The sequence below is a fragment of the Triturus cristatus genome, chromosome 3_1 (assembly GCF_964204655.1).
Source record: "Triturus cristatus chromosome 3_1, aTriCri1.1, whole genome shotgun sequence".
Lineage (NCBI taxonomy): Eukaryota > Metazoa > Chordata > Amphibia > Caudata > Salamandridae > Triturus > Triturus cristatus.
This window is the reverse complement of record NC_140583.1, coordinates 916,224,589-916,246,855: the sequence shown is the minus strand read 5'-3', so window position 1 is coordinate 916,246,855 and position 22,267 is coordinate 916,224,589. Positions and strand designations below refer to the sequence as shown.

The following is a 22,267-nucleotide window of genomic DNA, read 5'->3' as shown; positions in this document are numbered from 1 at the left end:
AGTAGTGAGCGTGTGTGTCCGTTTTCTGTTGCTGGCTTAGATTCAAACTATAATCTGTACCTGCGTCACAACAGGACAACTGGTCACGAAGGTGGGATCCACTCCTCTGGCATTTTCTGCTGTTCCTGTCTTCCGTGGTGGTGGTCTTGGTCCGTTGAACTGCTCCAGGCCGCCGTTCGTTTGCTGCGAGGACGAGGGGTCCACAACGCATTGTATGTGGCGCCAGAACGGGCTGCACTGCTATCTGCCTGTTTTGACCCATGTCCGTGTGGTGTGTTCCTGCAGCCGACGCGGCGTATTGCCGTCGACGCCGCCCCGTGTGTGCTGTGTGCACTGCTACGGGCCGCGAGGATTGGCCACGCCCTGTCTGGTGAGGCCGTGCTGGGCTCCACTGCGGCGGCCTAGAGACTGTTTTGATTGCCGCCACTGGGCACCTGGAGTGTTGCTGGTGCAGTGCCTTTGTTCCTGGGCCCCGTGAGAGTGGACAAGAGCTGGGGACACCTGGAATGAGAAGACCGGACATTTTTGTCAACTGTGGCCCTGCAATATCCTGTATTTGGAGGTACCTGGTAGAACTGCAAGTTTGTTTATGACTGAATCCAAGCTGTGTTTTTGCTGGAGGGGCCCACGAGGCAGCATACAATTCTATGTGCCTGGGACGTAGCACAAGCCTGCACCTGTTTGTTCGAGGGTGGTCCATCTTAGTGTCAAAAGGTCTTTGTGGCATCAGTGGGACTATCATTCATCATTTATCATGTCCACTGTGCCACCTGTTGAGCCGTTCTTGCTTGATGGCCCACCATCGGCACAGGCAGCCAATTGGAGGGACTCGCTAGAACGCCTTGAAACTTATTTTGCGGCAGTGGGCATACAAGCTCAACATCAATGCCCTATGCTACTACACCTGGATGGTGCTGCATTACACACGCTACTGAAGTCAGTAGGGAAAGCTGGACTGCTGCATACCTATGCTACACTGAAGGCAGCCCTGACCGCCCATTTTGGACATCTCACTAACCCTGATTGCAAATGCTTCCTACTGTGACAGGCGAGACAGCTCCCAGAGGAGTCCGTAGATGGTTTCTATGCCTGGCTCAAAGAGCTGGCAAGCATGTGCTCGTTGCTGGACACCAATGATAAGATACGTGCGCAGTTTATTTAGGGATGTGCGTCCGCCAAATTGAGGGAGCACATACTTCAAGTCCTGGGGATGGTGATGGCGGACATACTAACAATGGGATGGTCAAAGGAGTTGTCCAAAGTGCGAGCGGCGCACATGGTGGCAGCTCTACAACGCCAGGTGAAGACTAAGTCGGTCAATGCTGTACTATCTGGAAATTCTGGCAAGAAGTTGGTGCACAGTAAGTCACAAACTTCCAACAGAACATGCTACGGATGCGACAGGCCTTTTCCCCACCAAGGCCTGTTAGCTGCTCAAGGTAAAAGATGCTCTGCATGTAATAAGCTTCACCATTTTGCAAAAATGTGTTGCTCTGCCATCCGAGGAGGACCGCAAAAAGAAGTAAATGCTTTGGGGACTCCTCATTCCATGGAAGTAGATGGGGACATGGATGATGACGACGTGGAGGGAGCCATCCACGTCGTCGTTATTCACGCCATGCAACCAGATGAAGGTCCATGGAGGCAGACCCTGAGGTGTAAAGTATTGATCGCAGGACACCCGGTTCAAGCAATGATCGATACTGGGGCGTCTATGAACATCATGGCTCGCTCAATGCTGCGGACTCTTCCCTTACAACCGACTCTATGACGCACGTCAACTCAAGTGTTTGTATATGGGTCCACAGCTCCTCTTTCATTGGATGGAGTATTCACTACTAGTATCTCTTATGATTCCCATTCCACTCGGACTAAAATATATGTTACCCAGGAGGGATCAGGGATGCTATTAAGCTGTCGAACAGCAGAACATCTACAACTGGTGGCTTTCGCTTTTTCCATTCATTGAGAAAGTGTGGATTCATTAGTGGCAGAATTTTCACTGTTATTCGAGGGCATCAGATGCCTTAAAAATCACATGGTCAACCTTCACATCGATCGTTCCATTCAGCCAGTGCCCCTCAAGCACAGAAGAGTGGAGTTTCATCTGAGACTGAAAGTTAAGGAAGAGTTGAAGAAACTCGAGCAGGCTGACATTATCGAACGGGTTGATGGCCTGACTCCCTGGGTGTCTCCCATCGTTGCAGCACGGAAGCCCAAACAGCCAGGTGAGGTGAGAATTTGGGTGGACATGAGGTTACCCAATCATGCAATCCGGTGAGAGCGTCATCTGACCCCTACCGTAGAGGACATTGTGGCTGAGGTGAGCGGTTCCAAATGGTTTTCCAAAATGGATCTACGAGCAGGATACCATCAACTGCTGTTGGGCCCTGAGTCAAGAGCCATAACCATGTTCTCGACACATGTTGGTCTTTGGAGATATAAATGCTTTAGCTTCGGAGTGTCCAGTGCCGCCAAAGGTTTTCAAGACACCATCCGAGGGGTGCTAGCAGGCCTAAAAGGAGTTCTCAATGTCAGTGATGACATTCTTGCCCCCAGGTTTGAAGAACACATGGACCGCCTGAGAGATACTTTCCAGCGTCTGCAGGAGCGTGGCCTTATTATCCATCGTGACAAATGTGAGTTTCTCAAGACGATGATTGATTTCTTTGGATACCGTTTCACTCAGCACAGAGTGTCACCGGATCCGTCCAAAGTCCATGACACCCAGACGGCGCCGGCTCCCACATTGATGTAAGGAGTTTCCTGGGCATCGTCACATACTGTGGATGTTTCATCCGAGATCTGACAGGCCATACTGCCCCGTTGCGGGAACTAACGAAAACAAATTTCATTTGGGACTAGGGGCTGGCCCAAGAGCAAGACTTTAAGGACACCAAGCAGGCTCCCTCAGCAGATACCACTCTGGTGTATTTCGATTCAGCCCGAGAGTATGGATTGTCAGTGGACGGAAGCCCCTTTGGCCTTGGCGCTGTGCTGTCACAGAAGCAGAAAGATGGAGAATGGTCTCCTGTGGCTTACACGAGTCATGCTCCGACGGATACCAAGCAACGATATTCGAACATTGAGAAGGAAGCCATAGGCGTTCATTGGGGCAGTCGCCATTTCCACCTATACCTCTATAGGCAGCTGTTTTATGAATGGGTTACTTTTTATGGGTCATTCCTCTAAGCCACCGCCGAGAATTGACAAGTGGATTCTGCAGTTGCAGGAGTATCAGTTCCAGTCTATCGTACAGGGGCGCACAACCCCGCTGATTTCCTCTCCAGACACGCTTGACCGGCCACGGAAGAGGAAGAGCTTGCAGCAGGCAAGGTGGAGGAATATGTCAGGCTAGTGTTGGAGTGATCACGCCCTCGACCCATTTCTTTGGAGGCAATCGTGAGTGTCACAATTGGGGATGAGTGCTTGCAGCTGGCCATCGCTGCAGTGTCTTCGGGGAGATGGCACCTGCTGCTGGAGAAGTTACCTTGCAGGACCAAAGAGGCACGAGCAGACCTGAGCGCATTATACAACGTTCGTGTCGAACTGGCAGCATCTCCAGAAGGTTGCCTCGTGAGAGGATTTCCTTTAGTGATTCCCAGGACACTACAGCAGCGGGTGATCGATTTAGTGCACATGGCCCATCAGGGGGTTGTTAAGACTAAATCTTGTTTGCGTTGTAAAGTGTGGTTTCCCAACCTTGACAACATTGTGGAGTGGACCGTTCACCAGTGCCCTCTGTGTCAAGCAACTGGCCCAGCGGAACCCCCGCTCCAATTATCACAGAAGCCATACCATCTTATCCCTGGCACAGGGCTAGCGCTGACTTTCGAAGTCTCCCTGATGGACGGCACATGTTAGTCGTCATTGATGAATTTTCGAAATATCCATAGGTTGAAATCCTGGATTCAATAATGGCAAGTAACACCATACCACAGCTGGAGAAGATAATGGTCACGCACTGACTTCTTAAGGAATTGCGTACAGATAATGGCCCGCCTTTTACCAACCATGAATTTTCAGAATATCTACTGTCTCGGGGTGTTCAGCATCGAAAGATCACCCCTCGTTGGCCCCAAGCCAATGGGGAGGCGGAGCATTTTATGCACACACTGAACAAAGTCCTTCGAATAGCACTAGCCTGTGGCCAGAACATGGAATGTGCGCTGTATACGTTCCTGAGGGAGAATCGACTCACGCCTCATTCAACAACTCAAGTGAGTCCGGTCTCTCTCTGTATTAACAGAGGGTTGAGTGATATCATACCACAGGTGAACCAACCATCCGAATTGCAGGAACACGTTGCGGTGAAACTGAGGTAATGCAGGCCATGAATGAACAACATGTCTAGGATCCGTTGAGCTAAGATAAAATCTTTTGCTGTTGGCGAAGCTGTCATGGTGAAGACCTGCGTCCCCAGAGAAAATTCACGATTACTTTTGAGGTAGACCCCTGGATAATTCAAACTAGGAAAGGGACAATGGTCACGGCCCAGAAGGCAGGGGAGATCATCACCAGGAATGCATCCTGTTTTAAAGAGTACATAAGTCTGAGAAGCCCAGGGACAGGAACACCTTATAAAATGATGGATGGGGGGGGGGGGCAAATTTCGATGATGTCCACATTTCTCCAGAAACCCCTGATGATGAAGTTTCTCACCTGGGACACGTGGTGTGGATCTTAACGGAAGTTCTGAGACTGTTACACACACGGTTTCGGAACCTTCTTCTCAGGGAGACCTTAATGGCTGTCAGCGCTCACCAGGGACCAGGGGAGATGATGGTCGGCGCGGAATGGGAGATACCACCTCCGACCATGTCCTGCAGCATCCTCCCGCCTAAAGGACTTAGTGCTGATCTAAAGTTCTGAAGCATATACTCGTGTTTGTGGCGTATGGTTTTTTTCTCTCAGTTTTTGTTTTTCGCTTTTTTTTCGTTTTCTTTCTTTCTTTCTCCTCTCTCTTTTTTTATTTTTTATTTAAGCTAAAGGATGAATGTTATGTTTGATGGTACTGGCTGGAATTAAGAGTGGCTGTCCCCTGATGACGTGAATAAAAGGCCCCGGACCACGGGGTTCGATGTCCACACGAGCAGTAGTAAGCGTGTGTGCCCGTTTTCTGTTGCTGGTTTAGATTCAAACTATAATCTGTACCTGCGTCACAAGACATAGCGCTGGAGCACTTTTGTATATACTTTGCTAATACACACTGGAGCATCTTCATCGGTGCAGTTTAATCAAAGCCTGAATAGTTTTTAGTAAATGCGTACGGACCGCAAACCTTGATTTACTCACTCAGTGACATCATAACTGAGTAATCCTTAGAGAAGTTCCTGGACTGGGATCTGCTTGGTAATTCCAAGGTGAATATATACTAAGACTGTTTCTCCTCTTATGTGAAGGGTGAGCATGTGCACAGTCCTAAACATTTCTTTGTCATTTTTTAGGATCCCTGCCCTTCGCTCCTTTCTGCACCTACCCTATCAACATACACTGAGTACTCTTTCCTGGTAGTTATAGTGACCGGGGTGGGTAGGGGTACACGTACACATGTTACGTTTTCCTGGTCCTGACCTTGTTCTTTTGTTCAAACTGGAACCACAGAGAAATATCCTCCAAAACCTCCAGGGGCTCCTCTCCCAGGCCCCAACCTTCTTCCTTGTCCTCACCTATGCAGTTAGGAGGAGAGGGATGGTGGAGTTGGTTAATATAGTCTCTGCAGGATCATTTTTCGGACTGCAAGGTAAGGCTCGTGAAGATTTGACAGCATCCTATGAACACATTATTAAGTTAATGAGTCTGAAAATAATGAACTAGGACGTAGTTTCCATGAAAGGCACATTTTGACGAATTTTCACAACATTTTTCAAACTAGTTTGCCAGGCACTTCAGCTGCTGTCTGGAAAACCTCAGAGTGAGACGTCAAGCGGGGGCCGAGGATAAGGGGTCAGGGGTCCCAAAATGTGTTTTCCCATGCAATTTCCCATAGGGATTATAGGCACGACTACAACCCGAATCGCTGAACACAAACACACCAAATTTGGCAAAAAGCTAGATCTTGGTCCAGAAAGAGTGCTTTTTGTAATATGATGTAAATCTGTTCAGTATTTTTGTAGTTATTAAAGTAAAAAGATTTATGTATATCTAGAAATGATCATGGAGGATCAGCGAAGCCACGCGTCAACAGCAAATGCCTTAATTGTCTAGCCGCAGCCTGAGAGGAAAGTTGCGCCTGCCATTTTGTGCATCGCAACACGGTTTTCCGGGAATGGCGGGTGGGGGAAAATAAAATGTTAAAATGACAGAAGAGGTCAGGGTAGAGGTTCCCTGACTGTGAAGGACCTCTCCAGGACAAGAAATTGTCCAAAAATGTTTTTTAACATGTGACGGTCTGCAGATCCTCCACGGTGTTCAGCTTGACCCCCTGTATGCTTCGTGGTGGATCCAGAACCCAATAAATAAACACATACACCCACTCACGGGCCCACACACCTACTCACACTCACTCAGTGAGATACTCACTTACACACACACCAAACCACTCATACACCCACTCACAGATCCATACAGACGCTTACACAGGCATTCACTCACACACCCACTCAAATTCACAAACCTACTCACACACCTACTCACAGACCCATACAGCCACTCACATAGCCACAACACCACTCACACACCAACTCACAAAGCTACTCACACCCTCACTCACACACCCACTTACATACCCACTCACACACCCATACAGCCGCTCACACAACCACTTACATATCCACAAAACCACCCACACAGCCACTCACACAGCCACTCACAAACCTATACAGTCATTCACACAGCCACTCACACACACAGGCAGTAATACACTTATAGAAATTGCAATAGCATATGTTTGTGTTAAATGTTTTGTTGTTTTAGTATTGAATGTGTGCCTTTGGTTGGGAATGGATCCGTGGATCCATAAAATGAATTTAAAAAAAAGAAAGACTTGGTGCATTGCATTTATAGAAAGACTACATAAGTTGTGTGAATAAAATGTATTTATAAACTGGTGAAAATGTATTAGTAAATTGAACTTATGGATCAAATTGTAGTACAATTTATGTTTAAAAAAACATAGAAAATGACCATAAAAACAAAGGTTACAGGGACTTTACAATTACGTTCCGATTTTACACACAGAAAACCATAGAAAGTCTGCAGTTAGACTTACCTGAGCTAACTATAACTTACACCCCCACAATGCTCTGTTTCTGACCTCACATATTATATCATCCATGACATGGTCAGTGACATCACTGATGAGATCACTCATGACATCTCATAAATGCACTTGCAGGAAAAGAGTGAATAGAGCTTAGCGAGGATGTTGCAGAAGACAGAACATCTCAGACTATAAAACAATGAATAAAATCTGAGTACATTTCAAAAGAACTGATTAAAATGAGATAATGATTCTTGCAAGTCAACAACTTCAGAGAAGGGACAAAAGTGATGTGAAAACAAGTTACACCAATACCTTTGCAAAGTTCTCGTGCTTTATCGATACCGAATGTGTTTGTCAATGTTGCTGGAAGAAGAGTGTAACAGCCACCTCTAAACTGAATCCACATGGACGAAGGGCATTCTGCAGAGTAAAGCATGAATTAATTTAAAAACAGAAAATTCACACCTGTGCCGAAAATGAGTTTATGCTATCCACATACAAATGGCACAATGTTTTGAATGCATGCAGTAGTTAAAGTTGTGTCCTATTTGTTGACATTAAAGTGCACATCAATAGAATTAAGATAGAATTATGACAATATATGTCTGCAGTTGTAGAATACACCTGAGCAAGTACTTACCAGGCTAGTGCCCCAACCCACAGCAATGCTAGAGCATCAGCGGTCCATGCAGGTAAGAGCGGTGGGGCAAGGTTGGGAGGGTGGAGAGTTTGACAGACAACCACGAGGGAAAATTCAATAAATAATTAACTTCCCTTCGTTGTTTTCTGTTGAAATCACCCCCCCCCCCCACCCGGCGGCTCTTATCCATTCTTTTCAATGATTTTGTCTTATTTTTACACGTTTGTGTTATTTCTTGCGTTTTAGAAATTATATAAAGGAACGCGACTCTCTAAAAGCCAACTGAGTAGGTAGTTCCTATGGTGGCTGTCAATAGAGCGCTGTGACAAACCTGGTAGAGTGGGTGGAATCTCAACACTCAGTTAGTCCACACTATTGCTTTAGCTTTGTTCTTGTTCATGTTTTTCTGATTTTTTGGCTGGGCTAGTGAACAACCTGCTCTGGGCAAGCTGCCCAGCTTGCTCTGTGCAAAACCTTCACCTCCTGTTCTCTTGCTTAAAACAAGCATTGAAAATGCAATAGGTCGCGCCTTTGATTAAGTTAAAGCCATTTGCATTGCTAATGGTATTGTATAGCAAAGAAAATATCTTTAACTTAAACTTAACCATTTACAGGAAGTCCTCTTAAACTTTATTTGATACTAACAAACTCTATAATCCCAAGTTGGGCCTCTCTTCTCCCTTCCAGCTGAAAGAAGTGTTTGCTTCAGTAGAATACAGTGTCAAAGAATCTTTATACTCCCTTTGCCCCAAGCCCTTTCCATTCAACCTCCTATTTAACAAATTTTTGCTTTTCCTTAGGATAGCCGGTTAGTATGAAGTTTTCAGTTCAATGTTTTTAACAAGGTCTGACATTCCACTGGTGGTATCCTGAATCGTATCTATGAGTGTTGCAGGTGGCAGGCATCACAGGTTCAACTTAAAGGGGATGCCTTCTCATTCCTACACAGCAGAGTCGTTATGCAGATGTTTGATTTGACATTCTCCAGGCTTGTTTCGGACAGAACTTAGCCTTAAATTGTTTTGGCAGGTACCTGGGATTCGGGACTAGCCTTTGTTACTGCCAGCATCTCTATGATTTTTCTCTATCTTGTGAGTGTCAGGAAACCCAGAAGCTGTGGGCTCTGGGTCAATATCGTGAGACATGCCTTCAAATTGTACACCCCATTCCTTTCCCTGCTTGCTTCCTTGGCAAGCAGGATTTTGTTGATGTAGGAGCTTGCTTGTGCCCAGTGAATGTAAGAGCCTATTTACATTTCTTCTTTCCAACCCTCTTGCGCTACAAGCAGAGCTGGGCTGATGAAGGGGGGCGGGGAGGTAGTCAGTGGCAGAGTAGGCAGCTTACAAAGCCAGCAGCTCCTATAGGGAACAATTTGTATAAACCCATACTTGGGACTTTCCTATGCAGGAGTGCTTACAGTAAATGTCTGTGAGCTTTGCAGCAGGCTTCCTGTATACCACCTTCTCCTGAACACAGTAGAGCTACAAGGCCAAAGCAAGTCATTTCTAGCACAAACCTAGTGAGTGAAAGTGTGCATGCCTGACACACACTAGCAGCGAAAGAAAAGTTATGTGTGAAGTTATTCAAAATGGAAACACATCTTGGCAATCAATATGTAGATAGACACCGACAGTCACGGGCAAGATACATTAAAGCATTGACTGAGCAGCCAAACATAGGTCCTCAGACAGTCATTGAACAACCAAACTGATTTAAGGGCACAACTACATACAGTGACATACACTCAAAACAAGAACAACACCCTCTCAACCACGCACACTACACGGTGGATTCTCGCTATAAGTGCTATATAAATACTACACTACAAAGCACATTGGTACTACCAGAGCAGAGCAGTCACACAAACACACAGACACACACACACTGGTCAGTCCCAGAGTAGACCAACACAGAAAATTGAAGAGCATCCACACAACACACTCACACATGTGATCACATCATACATAGGGATTTAGAGACCAGCCACGAGCAGGCAGTTATAATGGTGCAAGCAATACACAGGTAGTCACAGCACACACAGGCAGGAGTTAATTCATACACCTAAATGAAAGAATTCAAGGCCTCCACCGACTAATGAGGAAGACCGCTCCCTGAAAGTGCTTCCTCCCGTGCGCCTCGGTGGGACGCTCCTGTGTCTAAGTGAACGGACAAGGCATTGAGTCAATAAGGAGGTATTAGAGAGAGTGCGTGTGGAGATTGCTTGCAGCAACGTCGAAGACATTGGTGATTGCAACAACTGTCCAACCAACTGCAACCTGGAGACTTCACTTAATCTAAGTGAGTGTGAAGGCGGCCTGGAGATGCAGGAGCCCTCTCCCCCTCCCGCTCATAACTGCACACACTATCGACAGCTAATTGGTGCCAGTGGGCTGGCGCTAATTGTGCTAATGCAGTCCTGCTGATGGGGGAATCATCTGAGAAATAGGCCGTCTGAGGAAAGCAAGGAACTGTGGGGCCCAGAGTGGGGGAGGAGAGCAGCACACAACCCTCGTAAAAGTGAAATTGTGGGTAAGGGGGCGCACTTTCATTTCTTTCTGTCATGCATAATTGACCTAAAGGGGGCCCACCTGGGAGCGGCAGCAGACAGAGAGAGGCAGCGGCGCTACTGTGTCGATCTGCTCCTTGTGGTTGGCCGCAAGAGCCTGTGGGGATTGGACCCCCTCAGTTTTTGTCGACGGGCTGCACTTCTGTTTAATTAATGGTGAATTTTTAATGCCCTGCTAACACTGATCAGTTTTCTCGGAGTTGCAGTGGATGGCGCTAGTCGCCTGGTACCAGTCATTGCTTCGGGATAATGCTGGCAGTAGTGGGTTGAAGCAGGTGTGTGACTTAGGTTGGGAGTGTTGAAGCGCCTCTTCGGAGAACAAGCAGCGTCTTATGTAGGAGCCCGACTTGCGGGTTGGCTAATAAAGTAAATAACCAAGCGCGGCCGCTAATGTTAGCGGACAGCGCTACAAAATATTGAAATAAACATATGCAAATGTGAAAGCGGCCCGCACAGCCAAACAATTAAATAACAAGACTGTGAGCCCGGCGTCAAGTGTGGTGGAAAAGAGTGTGTAGGGACCAGTTAAAGGAGACAATATCATGCCGCATGTGAAAGATCAAATCCTGGTGGGCGGGGCTAAAAGGAGACAAGGCGGCAACAAGGAGAGACTAAGAAGCCTCCTTTACAATGATAAGCCTGCATTTAGCCTAAGCTATGACGCGAGCCAATGGGAAGAGGGGGCGGGGCTTTAAGTCCCCTTCCTTGACCGTATTGATTTCAAGAAGCTCTCGGATGCCGAGAGCAGCGCATGGGCGCTGCTTTCGCCAGCCGAGACCTAAACAACCTAAACCACCCAAACAGAAAACCAATGTTAATTCATCCAAGCAAAACCACCAGCACGAACGCCTGCAGCTTGTCAGATGCAGTAATAACTTAAAATAAAAAAAAAAAGGGGTTTTTTTTACTACTTGTCCAAAATGTTAACTCCTCATTGTTATACTAAAAAGTTACCAAAGATGGCCTTATCTAATGTTTGGTTAAATCCAGTAACCAGCCGCCTGCCTCTAAAGTCGCTACTTCTGTTGACAAACACTTTACCTTATATTGTAATTTAAAAAAAGTAATATAGCGCACCTTATCAAAATGGTTTAAGGAGCCCCATGTATATTTAAAAAAGCGTTAAAAATGACATTTCCAATCTTCTAACATTACCTATTCCATCACCAAAAATCTTCATTGGCATTCCTAATGATTACCGATGTTATCTCTTGAAAAAGACAACTTAAACAAAAAATGTCACGTTATCCACCAAACATGACCATGCTATATTGCCACCGTGGGGTCAAACATAAAATCTCTCAATTATCCATGTGAACCTAAAACACACATAAACCTCAAACGCAAGAGTCTATGGCCACAACCAAGTGGCACTGAGGGTTTGCTCTCTATTGTTCACTGCACCACACCTGCACAACCAAGGCATATCCTACCCTCAAACAAAACCTACACAAGGTGTGTAATATTAAAATCATATGCCAAATGTTATGTCTTGTCCTGAGAACAAAAGGAATGTTTTGGCGACTAGTGCAAGCCTGTATATGAAAACACAAGCCAATCTTAAAAAGCATTTGGGCAATGCAATCGGTCACGCCTTTGGGACCTTATACGGTTTTAGCTATGCAGACAAAGAAAACAATGTGTATAAATTCGATATTTTAGAATGCCAATGGATGCTATAACTGGTTCAGTGCGATTATGAATATCCAGTTTTTGATATCACATGGCCTCAAACAGCATGATGCTATTAAAATGAGCACAGAGAAGCAGTACATCTTTCAATTGGCCTTAGTAATGAGGCTGATTTTTAGTTGTCCCAATTGTTTTTTGACCATTCTGAGACCTGTAGTTTCAAACATTTCCTATTGCAAGCATGGGCCTACAAGTCCCAGCATACTTTGTATTCCTAAATTAGAACAGGAAAGACTGGGAGTTACTATTATGACATTTGGCAATTGTCTGCAAAGTACTTTCCAAAAATAATGCAGAGTATGAAATCTTGTTATTTGAAACCTCTTTTGGGAAGTGATTTTTCTTATGTTGCCATGGGTGAAAAGGCAAGCAAAGTGAAGAAATGTAAGCTGTTTAATGGATAAACGAGCTTTGAACACTCCTTGTTAGGCTGCAGGCCATATGACACCATTTACAAATAGAGGGCCAATGATCCTAAACCGGATCTGACTACAGCATCCTGAAGCGTGTGAAAAAACACACGTGGTCCTCAAAAACAAAAAGCAACAGAGTGAAAATTTGGGGGTTGAAGATATCACACTTTACCATTTGAACAAAAAAAGCATAACTCTGGTTTAAAATGAATGAGGGCGAGCAGTGGTGGTTTACACAGTCCAAGGCTGCATCTCTGTGCTCCACGTGTGTGAAATGCACACAGCCACCTGAAACACTCCCAGCTATTCTAGGTGCGGTGCTTTTAGGGATGGTAGTTTGAGTCCTAACCTTCTAAACATAAGTAAAAACAATCCCACGGTACAAATTGAGTAAAAGCCAGGACCAGGCAAAGGCCCCACGCATGGCATGTCCACAGAGTACATATGAGTTGATGGAGGCATTTGGTGTGGCCAAGAGTGAGACTTCAACCCCTTAGAAGTGAGCTGTGCTTAGTCTAACAAAACACCCAACATATGTACAAATGATGTAGGAGTCCTTTGCACATTTGTAGCTTCTTATGCAATGTTTTTGCTTAATTAACTATGCAATAAGAGTATTTCTTTCTTTCACCCAACATATGTTCTGAACAATAATGCAACATAAAAGCTGGAAAACTAAAGTTCAGTATCATGACATAGTCACACCATGATTAATTCTCCATAGCAAAAAATCCACCTGCATTGCTCTACAAGACATGACAGCTTGCAGGGCTGATTTACTGTGTATGCACGGCCTTTAAGGGTTTCCCAAGAAGGAATCCAGTGTTTGCTCTGGGTTTGGTACTTCTTTGCAGCGGGCAACTCCCTCCACAGCAAGACAGCAGCGCAAACAACGGCTACACTTTGAAGGGAGTTGCCAGGGGGGTTCTTATGAGGTGGAAGGTGTGGTGTAATGACCAGAGCTGCCAACTTTGGAACTGGGGAATTAGGTTTGAGTCTTGGTGTCGGCTCAACACCCTACCAAAAATGAATGTGTGCTTGTGTAACGTAACTAAGTGGTGCTCAGGTAAAGCACTCGGGTCGAGTTTGCGCTATATAAAACTGGAAAAAAAAATTATAATCTGGTTTTGTCTCTATGCCTTCACGTGAACACGTCAATGGCGATGGGACAAAAGGACATGTTTACGTTGTATGGCCAGCACTGGGGCTTCTCGTCTGTTTAGCAAGTATCCCACCAGCCCACGATCACTCCCAGTTTTTGAAAAGAGGCCTTGAGCTGGGACTCTTACATGTAGGAGCAGCAAACCAAGAGGATCCAAGCCCGGCAGCTGTGCTATCAGAGAGCTCTGCGGAAATGCTGTGACTGACGAAAGGTGATAAGTGGTCCTGTCGGGGAGGAGGTGGCGCGTGTAGCAGCCTCACAGAGGCAGTGGCGTCTGGGGAGAGTCATTTGGTCTGCACTGTGAGGCCTCGAATAGGCAAATGTTTTTAGCTGTACACTCGCTTCTTGAGTCCATTTAAGAGATAATGTTGTGAACAGTGGACGCCAAATTGTGACTAAAAAGAAGTGTTATGCGACAAGAGGTTTGAATGGAAGCATGTGGGGTAGGATGAGAGGGAGCTGGGGAATGTCCAAGTTAAGGTGGTGAATGACCCACCCCCTTCTCCACCCGGGGTGTTGCTTTCTTTGGTTTAGCCAAGGCACTGGTTGGATGTTTGACAACTCTGAAAGGAACCAGTGTGACGTAATGTGCCCCAAGCAGTGCCAGGTATAGCTGTGTGCTCAAAAACAAGGGTCTTGCTCCGAATTCAAAAGAAAGTACCAGAATCATAAATCCCCAAAATAACAATAAAACCAGTTACTACTGCTAACCTACTCCAGCCACACAGTAGGGAGCCGGAGAGGCAGGCCCGGCAGGAATGTGTGCATCACAAACTTTTATAGCAGTGGCGTCACCTTTCTGTTTGCAGTCAGGAAGCACCATCGATTTCTGCTCACATTACACTTTTCAGGCACACGAGAAACAAAATTATAATACATGTGTGTGCGAAAAGAAGATAAACCGAGCAAACATTAGCATGACCTTAATGTCACTACCTGTTCCTCCAGAGGCCGCTCCACTCTCAGCTCCCTGTTGTGCACGGCGGTATCTTCAACACACAAGGTGCACGTTGGTATATTTAGCGCGATGAGGTAACTGCGCATACACGAGGAGGGGAAAGTAAGGGTAATGCAGCGTAGAGCGCCTTGAGAATGTGCAGCTTAAAAAGATCCAGAGACTCCGTGCTGCCACCGCTGCTTTCCCCACCTCCTGCTTGGGAGCCTCACTGCGAACTGCTGGTGGGGAGAAAAAACAAGCGCTCGCCATTGCCTTGTCCTCCCCGTGACCCCGTGCGCCTTGCCTGCTTCACAGCTGTAAGACTTTTCTTATCTGCTTGTTAAATAAACAAGCAGGTAAGATAAGTCTTCACGACGGTCGTGAATAAGGTGAGGCAGTCCACCAAAAAGCTAAAGGGAGGCAACCTAAAACCCTCCTTTCCAATGGGAAGCCAGCGTTTAACATAAACGCTGACGCTACCCAATGAAAATGAGGGGCGGGGCTTCGAGTCCCCTTCTTTAAACTGACTTGTTCACTATAAGTCTCGAGGCGAGGGGCGCATGCGCGCTCCAACGCCAGCCGAGACATAAACAGGCGCAAATGCTATGGAGATATTCCACCATGATGCGTTTTGTCTGCATAGCTCTGCCTTGTTCACAGGAAACCATTATACAAGTTACATAAAATTCTGAAGACTTGCCGGAACTCCAGGCAGTGTGTCGTAAACAATTCTGTATTTAATTATAATTTATCATGTAAAATAGAAAATCACCAAACGCCTTCAACCAGATCAGTCTTGTTCAAGGCTGTTGTGTCATGGGCCCTAGACCCGCATAATTAATAAATGAAGACAGTGACATGGTGTAGGTGCTTACTGGAACTGGCCTTAAGCACGTGCACTCGGGCTCCTTTATTGGCAGGGTCACTTTACCGGTGACCCCTGTGTTGGATGAGTGTGGGATGGGTGTATGGGCCGGCCTTCGAGGGATGGGCTGGCAAAACACTAGACTGTGTCCAGCAGGACACAACAAAGGCTAGATAAAAGATGTGTCATTAGTTTTGGGGCTGAGCTCAGTTGGTATAGTAGTAAATAAGAGGCAGTTGATCTTATTTCAATTAAAACTATCTTCTCCGACATTTGAAAGCTGTGAAATGAGTCGCAGTGCCTTCTCAATATTAACCAGGTCCAATAACTAATTAGAGAATAATTTTGGCGTCACGAAGCTTTGCTTTGGCTCACCAGGAAGGCAGCTAATCAGCCTTTTATCACTCCTAATTCTGATTGCCAGCTGGGACACTGACGAGTTCTAAGAGCAGTGTATAGACTAGCCCCCCTGCCCGATTCCATGGGTCATTAAAATCTTTTCCTGTACTTTTTCAGTGATGGTAGGACATGACCAGGATCCCAAAAATGCGCCCATGTTCTATGTAAGTCCCAGCTCACAAGATCAAATGCCTTCTCAACAGGTGATTAGTCCTTTATTGCTGCCATCATTTAAATACAACATAGCTTCAGTTAAAAAATAGGTTTGTGTCAAAAATGATTTGCTCCTTGAAAAGGTTTGCCTTGGTATGAATGTTTTGCATTTTATCGACATTTACATGTAAACTCATAAATGCTATTTTGCAATATTCACATTTAGATTGACAATAGCTAATGTAGGACTCTACATAAAATAACTCATTTTTGGGTGTCATCTTATTTCATGTCACGTGTATTTTATTTCTACGAGAAGCTTAAATCCCAAATTAACAAATATGAGGTGTCTTTGCTTTCCTTCTAATGTGAAATGTTTTACTTTACATGCAAACTGTAGAATGTTCTAACTGATTGCAACAGTCCACCTGCATAGAACAGGCTAGTCCAAAGTATGTTTTTTTGTTGCAGATAAGTTTGAAGGACGCTTAGAGATTCTGTATAGTGAAGGATGCTAAGAAAGTAATGAGCCCTAGATTTATGGTTTAACTGTATTGGATGGTTTTGTGGAAACTATGTGCAAGTGTGTCAAATGTTAGAATTATGTGATTTAGGCTAGTGCAGAGTAGATAGCTTTGTCCCCTTCTGAGACAGCTTTGGCTAGAGTAGAGTACTCTCTTTATTGAAGAATTGATTTACTTAACTGTTCCTTTTAAGGAAACTTTATGATATTTAGTCCTATTACTTATATGACTTTTTTGTGGAGCTTAATGTGCTTGTCATTATTTAATGTATTGATTTGATGTCTAGTCTCAGTTGCAAATTTCAATTGCAAACAAAATTGGTAACAGAGGAGGGGTTCCACTGAGGCTAGGAGGATTTGAACTACTCCCCTAAATCCAAACTCTGCTCCGACTAAATCTGAGTTCCGAATTTTCAAGATATGTTTGTGAGGCGCATGAGAAACTGAAATGATTGGCTACCGAATTTGGGTTGGATTTGAATAAAAGTCAGAAATTAAAGAATTACAGAATGCTAATGTCCCCCAATGACACACTAAAGACGATGAGAACACCAGGCTTGAAATTGCATGTCAAAGATTTGGGGGAATGCATTAGGGAGTGGAAAGATCCACAGAGGTATAAGGACTGTTGGACAAGAAAGGAGAAGAAACAGAGACGTTTCCCTAGTGGCATAGCCTTTACAGAGGCTTGCACACAATGTGTTTGGGACAACAAATGCACAAGCACCTTCCTAGTGCTCAGAGAGAAACTCTACAGTGAATCAGTCCTAGGAATGCCCGATTATGAAAAATACTTTGTATTATACGGTCATGAGTGTGAAGGGTGTATGTTGTCTGTTTCGAAACAGACCCATGGGAAAGCAAAAGGTTCAGTAGCTTGTTTTTCTGCCACACGTGATTCAGTGGCCGCACACCTTCCTGGATACCTTGAGGCAGTGGCTGCAGTGGGTGTCAGTATCCAACAATGTGAGGGCATTGTTATGGCTACTCACTTACTGTGATGGTTCCACATTCGGTTGAGATCGTGTTGACCCATACTCAAACACAGCACATGACATACAGCAGACTCACTTAATATGAACACGTAACTTTGGCAGTAGAAAATGTATCATTTGGCTTCAGGGCACAACACAACACAGTACGGAAACTGCCCTGCTGATTGTGGTGGAGGAGTTAAGACAATCATTAGACCAGGGAAAACCAGCTGCATTGCTTTTATTGGATCTGAGCGCCGCTTTTGATATGGTGGCTCGTCGTATATTACGCAGAAGGCTCTCAGTCATTGGAATCAGGGGCACGGCGCTCAAAGGGTTGACATCATTTTTGAGTGATCGGACATTTCAAGTACAGGAAAATACCATTCTTTCCAAAACCATGTCTCTGAAGTATGGCGTCCCACAGTGCTCGTCATTGAGTCCAACACTTTTTAATGTCTATGTTGAACTGCTTGCCAAAATTGGACTGGAATACAAAATATCCATGACTTCATATGCCGATGATATGCAGTTGATTATTTTCCTGGACCCAAAAAACTGCAGGGATGATGAGACTATCTTCCTGCTTGGTAAAAGTTAAAGAGTGGATGACGGCAAGTTGCTCAAACTTAAATGGCTAAAAAACTGAGCTATTGCTCCTTGGAAATAAAGCAATACCCAGGCCCATTATAGACTGGCCTGCATGCCTAGGTAAACCACCCATTCCTGCAGAAATAGTAAAAAAACCTGGGATTCTGGTTAGAAACGGATCTCTCTATGGTTACACAGGCCAATAAGGTCACAGCAACTTGCTTCAGACTTCTCAGAAGTCTGTAAAAAATCTTAGACAGAATTCCCATACAACTAATGAAAACAGTGATCCACTCTCTGGTCACTTCACGATTGGACTATGGAAACTCACTGTTCCTGGGGGCACCTAAATATGTTACTCAGAAACTGCAGGTAGCCCAGAACGCTGCTGCAAGACTGCTGTGTGACATCCCGGTACCGGAATCAGTAAGAAAGCATCTACTTAGACTCCACTGGCTTCCGGTAGAGGCCAGTATAAAATTCAAGGTACTGGTCATTATCCCTAGAGCACGGCATAACAGAAGCCCAAAAAACGTCAGGAGGCTAGTCTCTCCTTATATACCAAAGAGGCAGTTGCGATCTAGCACTGAAGAACGTCTAAAACAGACAAAGGTCAGGAGGGAAAAATGGGGAGGAAGATCTTTTTCCCACCTAGCTCCCAAACTCTGGAACTCCCTACCGCTGGAATACAGACTGAGAGATAGAGAACTACAGTTCCGCAAAAAGATCAAGACCTGACTGTTTATGCAATATCTTTAAGGCATGATCTGCCCATACTCAGTACCTGACTGCGCAGCACTGGGAAGCCCTAGGGCAGTCATGCGCTTTACAAATCCCAATAATAATAATAATAATAATAATAATAATAATAATAATAATAATAATAATAATAAAATTAATTGAAAAGATGCAGCATAATTAATTCTGCTACACTCTTGCCACTTCCAGAGAATGATGATGAGGCCACCATGACAGATTAGATGTTACTGAATTGTGCACCAATCCAAGACCTGACAATCGAGACGTCCCATTGGAAGAGCCTGATTTTACTTACTTTGAGGACGGCTCTTGTTTAAGAGATAGAAACAGAATTCAGCTTACACTGTGTGTACCTTAGGTTCGTGGAAGCCTCCTACATGTGCAATGCAACTTCCACGCAGGTGGCTTGAGCGATTGCTCTTAACAGAACATGTTGCGTTTTCAAACGCTTGAGCATCACAATTTACAGAGATAGTCAATATGATTTTGTCGTGGTTCATCGTTTTGAGCAGTTGTGGTCACAGAGGGGTTTCTTGACTTTCTCTGGTTCCCCCATAAGAAACAGGAAATATGTCATAAACCTGATAGAAGCATTGCAACTGCCTAGAGAAGTAGCTGTTGTAAAATGTGCCGCACACAGGAGTGGATGGAATTTTGGGACTGCCGGAAACCATTATGTGGATGGAATAGCAAAGTAATGCGCTGCTGAGTCCTGCATATGCAATCAAGAAACCCATGTTAATTTGAAAATGTTGATGAACACTATTGATACTGATATTCGCAAGAAGAAAATCGCTAACATAAATTCCATTTGGTCTGTTACTGCCAGACACCTCACCACTAAGACAAGTGTTGAGAAGATTTTCATTAAAAAATTGTAATGCGAGTTGAGATGTGCAATACGCCTCTATAGACTGCATTTTAAAGGATTGTTACTAGGCTTGAGAAACATATAGTGCAAAGCACAGAATGAGGGCTAGTAGTCACCTGTGGATACCTCACTAAATTATTTATAAGTCATTGCCCATCAAGGTGGGTGTCTTTACTGCTAGCAGTGTTTTAATGGCGTAATGGCATAAGCAACTTCAGTATAGCATACAGGGATGCTCAGACTATTAGCTTAATATTGGTGGTCTAGAGCCGCTTACAATAGTCTCAGATTACGTGATCATCGTTTCTTTAAATAATCCTGTATAGAAACTTTGTAGAGGATTTCGAAACCTCTTCAGGCCCACTCACTACATGAGCAGATTTTGAGTCTTCATCAACACATTTCGTTTTGAGTAACCTTACTACCGGCCTGCCAAGCTAGTTTCTTACCTATTTTGCTAATTTTAATAGCATTTATGTAGTTCAAACCACTCCCAATACTAGCAGTTACTTTTTTAATGCATAGCTTTCTATGGTAGAATACTCTTACATTCTGTTTGAATCCACAATTTTGTTGACTCAAACTGTTACAGTGATATTAACATTATTAAATATCAATAAAATTAATATTACTAGGATCTCTGTTGAGACTTGCCAAGTGCTGAACCTGCTCTAATATTTAGGACTATTGGAGTATGAACAGTGAATACTGTCGGTGTTATTTCAGCCTCTAATATTGTCAGGATTTTGGACACAAAAAATAGTCAATCCTGAAAGATGTGCCATATTTCTGACTCCAACAAGTGCATGGACTGTGAGCTAGGCATATTACCTTACCCTCTATAAGACGGTAGGCTAGTACTTTGTTGTAGGATGTTTGTCTCCTTTAAGGCCATACGCTTCCCAGACTTGGACCAAACTCAGGGGCCAGAGCAGCTTAGAGGTAAGAACCATTCCTCACATTTGGAACCCAAACGTGTGATAACCTGTCTCTTTTCCCTGCTTTTAACCCCCTGTCTTGTGTGCCCAGTTACGTTGTTTCTTCACTCCACTTTTTCCCAGCTCTCTTCAACTCCACACCGTCCTTGATAGAGTGTGGCACTACTGAAGATGTTTGAATCCGAGCTTTCCCCCCAAAAAACAGGCATGCCAGACATAGCAATTCTTAGGGTACTGTCAATGGCGCCCATGTCCCTTCATCCAGCTCGTCCCACCCCCAAAGGAAATAAGGGAAGAAAAACATTCCTATGGACTCTGCAGGGCCCGTAGTTCTGATCTAACTAATAATATTCCTAATCATAAAATACTCCAGTGTAAACCCACTTTACGAAAAACAGACCTATTGTGCCAAGGGAGCAGGGAAGCAGGGCTCCTGATTCCAAGCCACAACTACTACAATGGCTATAAGAGAGCTATAAAGAAGGGGGGCATGACCAAGATGGAGGTCGCAAGGGTCGACCTTCTCTGAGCTACGCTAGAAGCCGCAGTTAAATCCTTTACTACCCTGGGGCAATCCCGCTCATCGACCCCAAGCTCCCAACAAGCTGCACTCCCCAGTAAGCCTGGCCGACTTTGGCTGACAATCTACCACTGGGGATGAGAGGGACAGGCTGGTCCTGTCAGAGCCCGACATAAGAGGTCCGGCGGGAGCAATACTGCTAAGCGTGCCATGGAAGCCTTGTGGTAGTGTGTGGTCATGCTGTGGGCTGCAAATACAAAAGAGGGTGATGCTGCTCCACAATAGAAGTAAACTCGACAAGCAGATCTACACAATCGCATGGTGGTGGGAGCAGGTGAAGGGAGTAGCGGAAAAGCCAGCAGCTTGATCGCAGTCATCAGTGAGGTGCTGTGGGAACTGAGCTGATAGTAGCTATCCCAACCATCTGGCCATCAGTATTGAGCAGCATTGTGGACTGCCGGGCACCCGCCCAAACAGGCCACCCTGCCATTAGATTGTGCCAGGCCTGCTGGTCCCTGACTCACGAGCCCTAGTTGGAGTTCTAGGATCCTCCACTGCCAGGCGTGAGTGGCATTGAAGGCCCAGACTGTCTGGGAGGGGGAGTCACCACCAGGCATCGCCGATTTGAGCTTAAAGGTGGGTCTTTGCGGCTGCATGGAGGTGAGACCGAATGAAGGTGGACTGGACAGGGATGTGGCTCCAGCCACCTGGGGAGAGCTGGCCATGCCGCCTGGGGCAGAGAAGGCCTAGTTGGCCGACCCGGGGCAGGAGAGCTCGAGTGCTACCAGGCCCTCACAGCTAGCGGCTCTACCACCAAAATGGGAGATGAATTGGTGCTCCTCCAATCTGAGGACACTGTGAGAACAACCCAGAGAGAGCAACACGACCCGGGCCTTTGATATATGCGTGTGGTGATGTGGGCCACCGCAGGTGGCTCAAGACACGTGGACAAAGACTGCTTTGTCGAAGTGGGGAGGACCAATTGAGGCCTGTGAAGAGTGCCATGTGGAATTGTTGAGCTTATGGTGACAAGACCCCCTCCCCCACCTAAGACATCATG

At 45.3% G+C, this 22,267-nt stretch overlaps 1 protein-coding gene across 1 annotated transcript in view; it reads right to left on the bottom strand.

Annotated features, from left to right (window-relative positions):
* The window catches only part of CD302 (CD302 molecule), a 237,817-nt gene that overhangs the window by 189,797 nt on the left and 25,753 nt on the right, over positions 1–22,267 (bottom strand). The window contains exon 2 of the mRNA XM_085645466.1: positions 7,517–7,624. Within this exon, the coding sequence (XP_085501592.1) occupies positions 7,517–7,624 (108 nt within the window). The remainder of the gene's footprint in view (positions 1–7,516; positions 7,625–22,267) is intronic.